General features: G+C 54.6%; 1 protein-coding gene across 1 annotated transcript in view; it reads right to left on the reverse strand.

Moving 5' to 3' along the window:
* LOC136566844 (fibrillin-2-like) overlaps window positions 1–13,806 on the reverse strand; it is a 71,577-nt gene that overhangs the window by 21,445 nt on the left and 36,326 nt on the right. The window contains 16 exon segments of the mRNA XM_066566164.1: window positions 31–156; window positions 261–386; window positions 606–728; window positions 1,033–1,158; window positions 1,582–1,707; window positions 3,385–3,513; window positions 4,407–4,532; window positions 5,371–5,598; window positions 7,151–7,276; window positions 7,893–7,943; window positions 8,196–8,333; window positions 8,750–8,869; window positions 9,914–10,039; window positions 10,971–11,096; window positions 12,230–12,283; window positions 12,933–13,208. Of these exon segments, the coding sequence (XP_066422261.1) occupies window positions 31–156; window positions 261–386; window positions 606–728; window positions 1,033–1,158; window positions 1,582–1,707; window positions 3,385–3,513; window positions 4,407–4,532; window positions 5,371–5,598; window positions 7,151–7,276; window positions 7,893–7,943; window positions 8,196–8,333; window positions 8,750–8,869; window positions 9,914–10,039; window positions 10,971–11,096; window positions 12,230–12,283; window positions 12,933–13,208 (2,127 nt within the window).

Raw genomic sequence — 13,806 nt, forward strand, 5'->3', positions numbered from 1 at the left:
GCCCCAGCTCCAGGCATGCTGAGCTCCCACCTGTGCACCCCGTGGTTCCCTTCTTGACGAAGTAGCCCAGCTGGCAGTGGCAGATGAAGGAGCCCTTGGTGTTCTCACACTCGCCGTGCAGGCAGATGTTGGGGTTGAGGTCGCACTCGTTCACATCTGCAGGACAAAAGCACCCATGGGACACCCCGAGGACCCCCCAGTGTGGCTCTAGGGACAGGAGGCAGAGCTGGGACACGCCCAGGGCACAGCCAGGGCCTCACCAATGCAGGTCTTCATGTCCAGGGATGCCATGAAGCCGTCGAAGCAGAGGCAGCGGTACTCGCCGGGGATGTTGGTGCACTGCCCCCCGTCGCAGATCTCGGGGTTGTCCTCACACTCATCAATATCTGCAGAGAGGAGACCATGCCAAGGTGAACACAGAGAGTGCTGGAGCACCAGGGGGAAGGAGGAAATCCCAAATTGTGAGCGGCTGGACGTGGCAGTGCAAAGCAAAACCATCCATCTCTGGAAAGGACTTAAAAATGAGACCCCTCATGCTGGAGCCAGCTGTGGGGGACACAGAGGTCCCTGGGGCAGCACCTGCAAGAGCCAAGGTGGGCACTGACCTGCACAGGACCTCTTGTCTGGCATCAGGGCGTAGCCTTCGCTGCAGCTGCACTCGTAGCTGCCCTCAGAGTTGGAGCAGTGGGTGTCACAGCCCCCGTTGGTGATGGTGCACTCGTCGATGTCTGGGGACAACCACAGCACCCTGAGCCGGGAGGGACCCACAGGGACCCAGCCCTGCACAGACAAGGGCCCAAGCAGCAGTTTGGGTGGGAGAAGAGGACACAAATCTCCCCCAGCCACAAGAGAACACCTCATTCCTTCTGCCCAGCCCCTGGCAGTGCCCTCACAGCCCTGTGCCAGCAGCACAGATTTGGCTGCCACTCATCCAGGACATTTGCTTTACCCTCTGAACACAACGCCCGCGAGCCCGGGAGGGTTCTGGGCTCATGCCAGGGCTCTGGAAGGACCCTTTGGAGGAGCACTCACCCACACAGCCCTGCCTGTCCGGGGTGGCCTGGAAGCCCGAGTCGCAGGAGCACTGGTAGGTGCCGATGACGTTGACGCAGCGCCCATTGCGACAGAGGTTGTCACTGAGGGAGCACTCGTTGATGTCTGAGGGGACAAGAGCACTACTTGGAGCAGCCAGCCCTGCTCAGGCCATGCTCAGGCCATCATCTGGTGCCCAAACTGAAGTTTTTCCCACTGGTCAAAGGGAGCAGCAAAATGAACAACACCAATGCAACAAAGCGCTGGGAATGAGCTTGGCCTGGATGAGCTCTTGGTCTTGGAATGAGCTCCTCTGGGATGAGCTGGACACACTTATCATGGAAGCACAGAAGGATTTGGGTGGGAGGGACCTTAAGGATCATCCATGGGCAGGGACACGGGCAGGGACACGGGCAGGGACACCTTCCCCCAGCCCAGGCTGCTCCAAGCCCTTGGCCACCTCCAGGGATGGGATGTGCGGGATGGGAAGGAGACACCCCCAGCCCTGCAGGAGCTCTGCCTGTGGGGTTTCCCTGCTGTGCCCCTCACCAATGCAGGTGTTGCCCTCTGCTGTCAGCTCGTGCCCAGGGGGGCAGATGCACTCGAAGCTGCCGTCGGTGTTCATGCAGATCCCGCCCCGGCACAGCAGCGGGTCCCGCTCGCACTCGTTGATGTCTGCACGGGAAAATGGGATTGGTCCCTTCCAGAGGCTTCTCCACTGGGGGAGCATCCCAGAACGGGGAATATCACAGGGTTAACAGGGCAGGGAGTGCAGGGCTTGGATCCCAGGACAGGGAATATCACACAGGTAACAGGACAGGGAGTGCAGGGCTTGATCCCAGAACAGGGAATATCACACAGGCAACAGGGCAGGGAGTGCAGGGCTTGATCCCAGAACAGGGAATATCACACAGGTAACAGGGCAGGGAAAGCTGGACTTGGTTCCAGTGGTCTCCTGGTTGGAGTCTGAATGTTGGGAAATCTCAGCTCATGCCTCGACCTCAGCAGAACCCAAGAGCCCCTCAGTGACAGCAGAGAAAGGGACTGAGGTTGGATATATTTAAAAAACCCTCATTTTCCTCTCATGTTTATTTTCCTGACTCCAGCATTGAAATTAAGAACGGGTTATTTTCCCTGACTTGACAAAAACACTGATGAGATGTTCAGGTAAAGAGGGCTGGGATACACCAGAAAATGGGGGGTGACAGGTCCCTACCAAACACCCCCAGATCAGCGGGAGCCTGCTCCTGGTGAATCCCAGGCTGCATTTTCACTGCTGGTGCTGTCCCCTGCCCCAGGTTGCAAAGAATTCCTCCCTCAGGAGGCTGAAGCCAAATTCTTTGGCCAAACACAGGTGGGAAGAAGTTAATCCTTGACCACAGGCAATGACAAAACATCACCACCCCCTTTGGGGTGAGATGACTCAGCTCCCTGTCACCCAGAAAAAAAAGGATAAAGTGGAATTGGACAAGTAAGAGTGAGCATTAAATTTCAAAAAAGAACAATGAAATTTATATCCTTCTATAAAGATTAGAAATCAGACTACTACAAGAAGGCAGCAGGTCATGGGTGAGGACTGTGACATTCCCAGGGTCCCAGAAATGGAGCAGGAGGAGGAGGGTGATCAGTGGGAGCTGTGGAAACCCACGCTGCAAATTGTGTGGAAAAGACAAAGCCCCTGCCAGGGACAGTGATTTATTTTAAAGAGCACAGAGAATAAAACATGAAAAATAAATAAATGGTGTTGAATCATGGCTTGAAGTGGTTTGAAAGTCCAAGCCAAAGCAGAATATTAAGAGCAGGTCAGTGAGACAAGTGAGTCTGGCTGGACAGAGGACAGGAACATGGAATGCCAGGAATTAGAGGACAGCAGGAGTCTGGCTGAGCTGTTGGAGACAAACTGAGGTACTGAGGTCACTGATGGGATTTTTTTTTAAGCTCCAAACAAGAAATCATTCAATTGAAAACAGATGAGACTCTGACAGAATAAAAACAAGCCTTGGGCAGGCGGGAGGAGCTGTAAGGAACTGTGTGAGGATAAAGGGAGATTAAAAGGGCAGGTGAAGGGAGGCCCTATAACTGAGAGGGTGGAAGGGGGCACAGGGAGTCCCAGAGGTGGAAGGGGGCACAGGGAGTCCCAGAGGTGGAAGGGGGCACAGGGAGTCCCAAAACCCCCATAACTGAGAGGGTGGAAGGGGGCACAGGGAGTCCCAGAGCTCCTCATGGAAATGAGAATTGATCCGTGCAGTGTTTGGGGAGCTGGGCAGCTCTGGCTGTGCCCTGCCCTGCCCCAGGGCCCTGCCCTGTCCCAGGAGGGTCAGGAGGTGCCCTCAGGGGCTCAGCCTTGCTCACCCATGCAGTTCTTCATCATCATGAAGCCGCTCTCGTAGCCCTCGAAGCACTCGCACTCGAAGCTGCCCGGGGTGTTCACGCACGAGCCGTGGCCACACAGGTCGGGGGAGATGCGGCACTCGTCGATGTCTGGGTGACAGGAGAGGATTTTAAAATCATAGGAAATTCAGGGAGTTAGAAAGAAAGTCAGGCTCAGTAGGGAAAATGTTAAAGGCAGGCCCTGGGAAATGTTAGGCCTTGTGTTTGCTGGATCGTGTGAAGCTGAAGTGTGTTGTCAGTATGTGATAAATGATGTAATTGTTAGATGTGATTAGATATAATTATTGTTTAAAGAATCATGAGAAACTATGTTAGGGGTTTGAGGGGGATCACGAGAAATCCATGCTTGGGTGAAATCAATGTATACAATAGAACTGTGTAAGTTTAATAATTAATATGTAAGCTATATAATAGAATATAAAACATGTTCAGCTCGAAACCATGTTGGGTCAGATTTGGGTCTGTGCAGCCCTGACACCCAGAGCTCTTCAATAAAAGCACCTGCATGTAATCATTCTGTGATTATGTGTTCCTGAATGCTAACATGGGGACAAGGACAGGCAGTGGGGCAGGACAGGCCACCAGCAGGGCCAGAGCCAGGGCTGGGCTGCCTGCAGGCTCACCAGGGACCAGCAGGCAAAGGAATCGCCCATCCTTGGAGAGGCTGCAGTTCTGCTGCTCCCCGGGGCAGGGCTGAGCCTTCACCCCACAGGCAGGAGGAGCCTTGTGGAATCATGGAGTTCCAGGATGGTTTGGGTTGGAGGGACCTTAAATCCCCCCAGTGCCACCCCTGCCATGGGCAGGGACACCTTCCACTGTCCCAGGCTGCTCCAAACCCCGTCCCCCCTGGCCCTGACACTCCTGCTCATGGTCCTGCCCTTGGCTCCTCCCCACGGCAGGGACCCCTCTGGGCACCCCCATCCCTCTGAGCCCCCCAAAGGCAGCAGCAACAGCCCGGGGAGGGGAGGGGGGGGGTCCCTCACCTGTGCAGTTCCTCTCCTCAGCATCCAGAGCGAAGCCGTTGCCGCAGATGCACCTGAAGCTGCCGATGGTGTTCCTGCAGGTGCCGTGGGTGCAGAGCCCGGAGAACACCTTGCACTCGTTCACATCTGGGGGCATCAGAGACATCCAGCCAGGGGGGCTCTCCATGAACCCCCCCAGCTCCACCTGAGAACCCCCTCAGCTCAAGCGCCAGCCCTGACTACCCTTCCTCACCTGCTGCAGTGAGATTTCAGGGTTTACCTCAGAACCTGGGTCCCTCCCCTGCAGATTCCCTCCCAGGTGTGTCAGTGTCACCTCTCCTTTCCCCACCCTGACCCCTGCCCAGCACTGTCTGTCAGTCCTGGCATTCCAGAAGGGCATTGAGTAATTGGCAGATCCAAAGGATGCCCTCTACCCCTGGGGGGCATTGGGCATCCAGGTGTCCTTTGTCCCTTTGTCCCCTCCCCTCCTGTCCCTGCTTGGTGGCTCCCTGCCCCTTCCCTGCCCCTCTCCCCGGGGTTCAAAGGAGCAGCAACCACGGGCTCAGGGAGTTCTGTTGGAGCTGGTGCTGCATTCAGAGGCCAGAATAAAGCTCTGGATCCAAACCCTCCATCAGAACCGACTCCTTTCCTTCACCATGGCCTTAAAGCTTCTCCAGCAGAGGGAAACCCCAGGAGCAGCCCCTGTTATGGGGGGAAGCTCCATCCCACCACCACCAGAGCTCCTGCAGGCCTGGACTTGTCTGCAGTGCCCAGCTGCAGCACCCAGCCAGCCAAAAGTGTCTGTGGGGTGAAACACCAAACACCCAGCCAGGCAAAAGTGTCTGTGGGGTGAAACACCACACACCCAGGCAGCCAGAAGTGTCCCTGGGGTGAAACGCCACAGTTGCCACTGTTTGGTTCAGCACCAGGGGCCAGGCAAGCCGAGGCAGGTCCCAGCTGTGATACTGGTGACTCCAACACTCACCTTTGTAGAAGGGCCGTCCCGAGAGCACGTCGCCGCGGTTGGCGAAGCCGGGCCCGCGGGGACACAGCGCCTTGAACTCGGCAGAGCCGGCGCGGGGACACTCCTCGCAGTCGGAGCCCCAGGCCGAGCCCACGGAGCAGCAGCACATGTCCATGCGGAACTTGCCGGGCAGCGGCTCCGTGCACTCGTCCTCGTCCCAGCGCATGTAGCACTGCTCCACCCGCACGTCTGGGGACACAGCACGCGCGTGGGTTTGCTGCCCACCGCGGGCTTGCCCGGCGCGCTGTGATGGCAGCGTTTGCCTCAGAAATCCGGTCCCTCCCGTGGTCGTTCCCTCCCAGGTGGGTCAGCCACCTCTCCCTTCCCCTCTCTGTCCCCTCCCAGCACTGTCTGTAGTCCTGGAATTCCAGAAGGTGTCGAGTGATTGGCCAGAATAAAGCTCTGGATCCAAACCCTCCATCAGAACCGGCTCCTGTCCTTCACCATCACCTTAAAGCTTCTCTGGCAGAGGGAAACCTGAGGAGCAGCCCCTGTTATGGGGGGAAGCTCCATCCCACCACCACCAGAGCTTCTGCAAGCCTGGGTTTGTCCCCACGTGCCCAGCTGCAGCACCCAGCCGGCCAAAGGTGTCTGTGGGGTGAAACACCACACACCCAGCCAGCCAAAAGTGCCTGTGGGATGAAACACCACACACCCAGCCGGCCAAAAGTGTCTGTGGGGTGAAACACCACACACCCAGCCAGCCAAAAGTGTCTGTGGGGTCAAACACCACACACCCAGCCAGCCAAAAGTGCCTGTGGGGTGAAACACCACACACCCAGACAGCCAAAAGTGCCTGTGGGGTGAAACACCACAGTTTCTGCTGTTTGGTTCAGCACCAAGGGCCAGACAAGATCAGGCACGTCCTGTCCAGCTATATTGGTAATTATTCCAATACTTGTCGCCCTGATTTTTTAAGTTTTTCTAGGCCTTCTTGTAGGAAAGGCATTTTGTGCTGTTCTTGTGAGCCAGCGAAGGCTTCCTGAAGATAAGGAAAGCCCCGTATCTCTCTTGAGGAAGACACCAAGGCTGTCATGGACATATTTAATGAAAAATCTTTTTGACAGGATTTTTCTCCTGAGAAGCTGAGAGGCCTCAGGAACAAAATGTAAACAATGGTTATCTGCTGCTGTGGAATGCAACAGGTGGACCTGTGATTGGTCTCATGTGGTTGTTTCTAATTAATGGCCAATCACAGTCCAGCTGCCTCGGACTCGCTAGTCAGTCACAAGATTTTATTATCATTCTTTTATCTTTGCTAGGTTTCTGACAAAATCTATTCTCTTTCTTTAGTGTAGTTTTAATATATCATTTTCTTTTAATATAATATTTATAATAAAATAATAAATCAACCTTCTGAAACATGGAGTCAAGGTTCTCATCTCTTCCCTCGTTCTGAGACCCCTGCCAACACCACCACGCCAAGGCTACCCCCATGACAACGGGATGGAAGAGAGAAAGTTAAAAGACAGGGACTCTAGCTGGCTCACAGAATGATGTGGCTCCTTGTTCACCTATTGAGAACTTTGTTTATTTTTTATGACTAATGGGCCGTGAATGTTTCTGTTAAGTAAGTGTAAATATCCTGAAAAACTATGAAAGCAACTATAAAAGCTGAAACTCTGGTTCGGCTGGGAGGTTTTCTTGGGGTCTTTCAGGTATGACTGAATTCCCAGGAATTCCTGGTGGGGAGGTGGCAAGCGGGAGAGCAGGATGCGGGCAGAGGAGGAGGTGTCCTTACCCACACAGGTCCTGGCAGTGCCATCCAGGGTCAGCCCCTCGGGGCACTCGCAGCGGAAGGAGCCGGCCGAGTTCACGCAGCGCCCGTTGGGGCACACGCCCGGGAACACCTCGCACTCGTTCACGTCTGTGGGGTGGCACAGATATATACATATATATAAAAAAAAAAAAAAATATATATATATATAAAAAATATATATATATATAATATTATATATAATATATTTTATATATATATTATATAATACTATATATAATATAGTATTTATATATAATATATAATACATATTATATATTATATATAATATGTATAATATATATTATATATTATATATATAATATATAATATATTATATATATATATATATATATATATATATATATATATATATTCCATCTAAATATATAAATCATAGATATAAACATGTAATATAAATAGCCCTAATAACAATATCAAAAATATCAGGGATGGTGAGGGGTGGCACGGGGACGCGGCCAGCGGGGCCTCAAGGGGCTCCTGGAGGAGCTGGGAGGAGCCCAGAGCTGCCCACCGGGCTCCAAGCGGCAACTTACCCATGAAAACCGGGCAGAAACAGAGCCAGGATCTGGGCACAGACACACGGACAGACAGACAGACACACAGACACGGGGCCAGAGAGTGGAGATCCCCCCCAAGACTCGGAGAGCCAGAACAGTGACCACATTCCCAAGGAAAGCAGTTTTCCCTCGCTGCAGCACATTACCTTCACAGGTGACCCCCTTCATGCGGGCGTACCCCCGGGGACAGGCGGTGTCTGCAAGGGACAAGGACGTCAGCAAGGAAACCCTTCCAGCTCTCCCACAGAGCCATGGAATACCCAGGGCTGGGAGGGACCCACAGGATCACCCAGCCCAACTCCTGACCCTCCACAGCACCCCACCCACCCCACCGTGCCCCTGGGAGCGCTGGCAGTGCCCAAGCACCCTGTGGGGATCTCTCCCTGTTCCTGCTCTCCATCTCCGCTCCAGCATTTCCTCGGGAACGCCCGGGCCTGGCAGAGCCTCACCGATCTCGCAGCGCTCGCAGGGGCTGCCCCAGGCTGCCCCCAGGGTGGCGCAGCACTCGGATTTCAGCGTGGCCCCGTTGATGTTGACCTCGCAGCGCCCGTCCTGGATGTTGAGCCAGCAGGTGCCCTTCATGCTGTCTGCAGGGACACACCGGGGGCTCAGGGGCTGCCCCGTGCCCCCAGCCCGGGGCTGGCAGCCCTGAGAGGCAGCTGGGCAGGGCTGTCCCTCCCCACTGCTCCTGGGAGTCACTGATCCCTTAGGATGTGGCTACAAGCACAACCCAGAGCCCTAAAACCCTTCCAGTGCCACCCCTGCCATGGGGACACCTTCCCTGGTCCCAAGGTGCTCCAGCCTGGCCTTGGACGCTGCCAGGGACCCACAGCTGCTCTGGGAAATCCATCCCAGGCCCCCAACACCCTCCCAGCCAGGAATTCCCCCTCATCATCCCATCCATCCCTGCCCTGTGGGATTCCTGTCCCCGTGCCAGTCCAGGTGACACTGCAGGGTGACACTGGCAGTGCCACCCAGGCTGGCAGGAGCTGGCCCTGCTCACCCACACAGATGGTGCCACTGGGGTCCAGTTTGCTGCCCGGGGAGCACTCGCAGGCGAAGGAGCCGGCGTTGTTCCTGCACAGCCCGTTCACACACGGGTTGGACGTGCACTCGTTGATGTCTGCGGGGACAAAGGGACAAAGGGACAAGGGGACAAAGGTCACTGGGGGCAGTGACAGGGACACGGCCCTGGGGGGACACAAACTGGAGGAGGTGAGAGCGCAGAGAGTGAAGAATGGTGGGTTTAAATTGTTTTTTACGTGGTTTTAAATAGAAAAATAAAATTCAAACTGTGTTAAAATATATTATATATAAATATATAAAGTATGTTATATAGAAATTACATAAAATAAATATAAAATATAAAAACGTAAAATATAAAGAACATAAAATATTATATAAGATACTTCTATAGTACATAATAAATATATATATACTATATGGTATGTTTTATATCTATTATATATTATATATATTATAATCTATTATATATAATAAAATCTATAATATATAATATAATCTATAATATATATTATGATATATTATATAATATCTAGTATATATTTATTATATTGTCTATATATAACATATAAGATAATATGTAATATATAATATATTATAGAATTAATAATCAATTATAAATTATATATATTCCATATAAATATATAAATTATAGATATAAACATGCAATATAAATAGCCCTAATAACAATATCAAAAAAGACAAGATTTAAAAAAATTTATTTGGGTTGAGGGTGGTTGGAGCACTTGTGTGCAAAGTGCCAGTTCGCAAATATTTGAGGCCTCTGCACACAGGAAACCATTTTTCCTCCCCCAAATCACAGCCTTTCAATCAAATTCCCCAAACCTTGCAATTTTGGTCAGGCCTCAAGCTCAAATTTTGTGGCCCTGGAGGAAATTGCTCTGGTTTCCAGGCTCAGATGTCTTGGGGTCAGGTGTCCATTCTGCTTTGAACCCAGTGTGAAATATCACCAAAACCCCCAGAAAAAAACCACCCTAAAAATGAGGTAAAACCCCCTGAACCCCAAAGGTGCAGCTGCTGCAGCCCAGAGCAGCGCAGAGGGGAGGGAAGCAGGGGTGTGCAGCTCCAGGCAGGAGCTCAGGCCGTGGTTTCTGCAGGTGCTGGGGCTGTCTGGCCCCGTTACCTTCGCAGGTGTCGGTCTCGGTGCGGAACACGAAGCCCTTGGGGCAGGTGCAGGTGTAGCTGCCAGGGGTGTTCCTGCACAGCCCGTTGTCACACAGCAGCCGGTTGACGCTGCACTCGTCCACATCTGGGGACAGACGTGGCATCCGTGAGCTGCTTTGGGCTGGGAAGGGTTAATTTCCCCCACGCAGTCACGGGAGGGACCCATGGGATCTGATCCAACCCCTGGCCCTGCACAGGCACCCCAACCACCCCAGCCTGTCCCAGAGTGGGGCCCAAGGGCTCCTGGAGCTCTGGCAGGGCTGGGATGGGACCATTCCCTGGGGAAATTCAGTGCCCAGCGCCCTCAGGGGGAAGAACCTTTCCCTGATCTCCATCCCAAACCCCAGAACCTTTCCCTGATCTCCATCCCAAACCCCTGAGCCTTTCCCTGATCTCCATCCCAAATCCCTGAACCTTTCCCTGTTCTCCATCCCAAACCCCCTGAACCTTTCCCTGATCTCCATCCCAAACCCCTGAGCCTTTCCTGGGATGCCCTGAACCTTTCCCTGATCTCCATCTGAAATCCCAGAACCTTTCCCTGATCTCCATCCCTGAAGCTTTCCCCGATTTCCATCCCAAACCCCAGAACCTTTCCCTGATCTCCATCCCAAATCCCTGAACCTTTCCCTGATCTCCATCCCAAATCCCTGAACCTTTCCCTGATCTCCATGCCAAATCCCTGAACCTTTCTCTGCTGTCCATCTCACCCCCCTGGCACAGCTCCAGCCATTCCCTGGGTCCTGTCCCTGCTCCCAGGGCAGAAATCAGAGCTGCCCCTGCTCTCCTGGAGGTGCTGAACACCAGCCCACGGGGAGCAGGGCACAAATTCCTCGTTTTCCTTTCCCCACTGAAATCCTTATCCCAACCCATGAGCTCTCCAGCTTCCACTCTTCCCATTCTCCTCCCAGCCCAACTTCTGTGGGGAATTTGGATGGTGCTGGAGGGGACCAGGTGCTGCAGCAGCTCCTGGAGGTGCTGGCACCCCCTGAGCCCCCTGAGCCCCAGCCCTGACTCACCCACGCAGTTCTTGCCCGTGGGGTCGGACTCGTAGCCCAGGTTGCAGATGCAGCGGTAGCTGCCCCGCAGGTTCTCACACATCCCGTTGGGGCAGATGTCGGGGTTCAGGGCACACTCGTTGATGTCTGACAGGCAAAAAGAGGCACGTGAGGTGGAGCACAGCAAAGACAGAAACATTCCACCCCCTGGCTCTTCGCTGCAGGAACCGTGGAGTCCCAGAGTAGTTTGGGTTGGGAGGGACCTTAAAGCCCACCTTGTTCCACTTCCACCATTCCAGGCTGCTCCAAGCCCTGTCCAGCCTGGCCTTGGACAGTCCAAGGATGGGGCAGCCACAGCTTCTCCCTGTCCTGAGCCAGCCCGGGGCTCTGAGCTCAGGAGGAGAGAGCTGGATAAGGGGCTGGGATAAGCCCAGTTTTATGGCCAGGGCTCTCAGGTCCCTGTGTGACATCCCAGAGTGTTCTTTATCCCAGCACCGAGCTCAGGCCCTTGAATTACCCCTGGGTTCAGCACTGAGTAATCCAGAAGGGTGGCAGCCAGCTGGGCACCGTCCCTTCCCTGCAGCAGCATCCCTTCCTCTGTCTGCCCTTTTGGAGCCAAGCCCCGGTGCCAGGGCAGAGATTCCACCCCAGGCAGGCTGTGCTGGCACCACAGGGTCCCCACAGTGCCAGATGGCCACGGCTGCCCAGGCACTGCTGGCCTTTGTCCCCACGCTCTTGGAGCTCACTTCCATCCAGGGAAACCCAGCCTGGAAGGCTCTGAGTGCAGCCCTGGCTCCAGGCAGGGGTGGAATGACCAGAGTGTGGCCTTGCTAGAAAGAGTCTCATCATTCCCCTGGGGCTGCCTCTGGCCAGGACAAGGAGCCCTGGATGGGAGCCCAAGGAGCCACTGGGGCTTTGCCTCTGGCTCCTTCCCTGTGGAAGGCTTGGCAGGGCTGCCTGGCTGCTCCAAGCACTGCCCAGGGCTGGCACTGGCACCTCTTGGAACTCAAAGCAGCCCCTTGGCAGCACAGTTTGTCACCTCCCTCTGCCTGGGACACCCCAAGGAGGAGCTGGAGAGCAGAGGAGGGAAACAACCAGGAGGGTCCCACTGCTCATTCCCATCACAGCAGGGATGGGAGCTCCAGCCTCTCCTGGCACAGCTCCCACAGGAAAAGCAGCTGAGGGTGCTGTGGGATGTGCCTGTGGAATCCTGCACGCCCCTGAGGAATTCTGCACATCCCTCTGGAATCCTGCACATCCCTCTGGAATCCTGCACCCACCTCTGCCATCAGCCGTGATCCCGATGCCGCTGCTGCAGAGAGCCTGGAATTCCGCTGGGGACAGAGCACAACAGAGCCATCAGCGTGGCAGGACACTCCCCTCAGGGAGCTTCACTGAGCTGAGGGCTTCAACCCACCAAGACTGAATTCTGTGTTTGTCACAGGGGCAGCTCTAGGCCTGTTTATGCTCATACAACACAATCACAGAACGAGGTGAGTTGGGAGGGACCCCAAGGATCATCCAGCCCAGCCCCTGGCCCTGCCCAGACACCCCAACAATCCCACCCTGTGCCTGGGAGCGCTGTCCAAGCTCCCCTTGAGCTCTCCCAGCCTCGCTGCTGTGACCTTGTACATTTCAATGCCGATACTCCCACTTGCAACTTCCACCCCGTTTATAATTTATCCATAAATTATGGATATGGATTGTGGATTATGGATCGTGTATTATGGATCGTGGATTGTGGATTGTAGATTATGGATCATGGATCAAGGATCATGGATCATGGATCATGGATATGGATTACAGATATGGATTATGGATCGTGGATTATGGATCATGGATTGTTGATTATGGAACATGGATTATGGATTGTGGATTATGGATCATGGATTGTGGATCGTGGATTGTAGATTTTAGATTATGGATTGTGGATGATGGATTATGTCCCAACCAACACCATGGCCCAGCCAGGCGTGGCCTCACCCGAGTTCTTGGCCGGGCAGGGCTGGCAGGGCTCCCCGAAGCCGTGGTCGGGGTTGGCGCAGCAGCACTCGGATTTGGTGACGGCGCCGGGGAAGGGGCGGGCGCAGGTGCCCTTCTTGATGCCCCCGTAGCAGGTGCTGCGCATGTGGGTGTCCACGCAGACGCGGCCGTCCACGCCGATGGCCAGGCCCCCCAGGCACTCGCAGCGGAACGAGCCCTCGGTGTTGATGCACCAGCCGTTCATGCAGATCCCCGGCGTCTCGCACTCGTCGATGTCTGGGCAGGGCGGGGAGGGGAGAGGGGTGAGATCGGGCAGGGAGAGGGGTGGGAGACAGGGACAGGGATGGGGGACAGGGAGAGAGGGGTGGGACACGCAGAGAGAGGGATGGGACGTGAGGAAAGGGGACTGGGACATGAGGAAAGGGGACTGGGACACAGGGAGAGGTCTGGGACACACGGAGAGAGGGGTGGGGGATATGGAGGGAGGGCTGGGACACAGAGAGAGGGCTAGGCGACAGGGAGAGAGGGCTGGGACACACAGAGAGAGGGCTGGGACATGAGGAAAGGGGACTGGGACATGAGGAAAGGGGACTGGGACACAGGGAGAGGTCTGGGACACAGGGAGAGAGGGTTGGGACATGAGGAAAGGGGACTGGGACATGAGGAAATCGAACTGGGGCACAGGGAGAGAGGGTTGGGCTATGAGGAGAAGGCTGGGACACACAGAGAGAGGGCTGGGACACATGGAGAGAGGGTAGGGAGATGAGGAGAGAGGGTTGTGACACACAGAGAGAGGGCTGGGACACATGAACGGGGGCAGAACACATGGACCGGAGCTCAGGACATGCAGAGAGAGGCTCAGGACACATGGCCA

The sequence above is a fragment of the Molothrus aeneus genome, chromosome 27, assembly GCF_037042795.1.
Source record: "Molothrus aeneus isolate 106 chromosome 27, BPBGC_Maene_1.0, whole genome shotgun sequence".
Taxonomy (NCBI): domain Eukaryota; kingdom Metazoa; phylum Chordata; class Aves; order Passeriformes; family Icteridae; genus Molothrus; species Molothrus aeneus.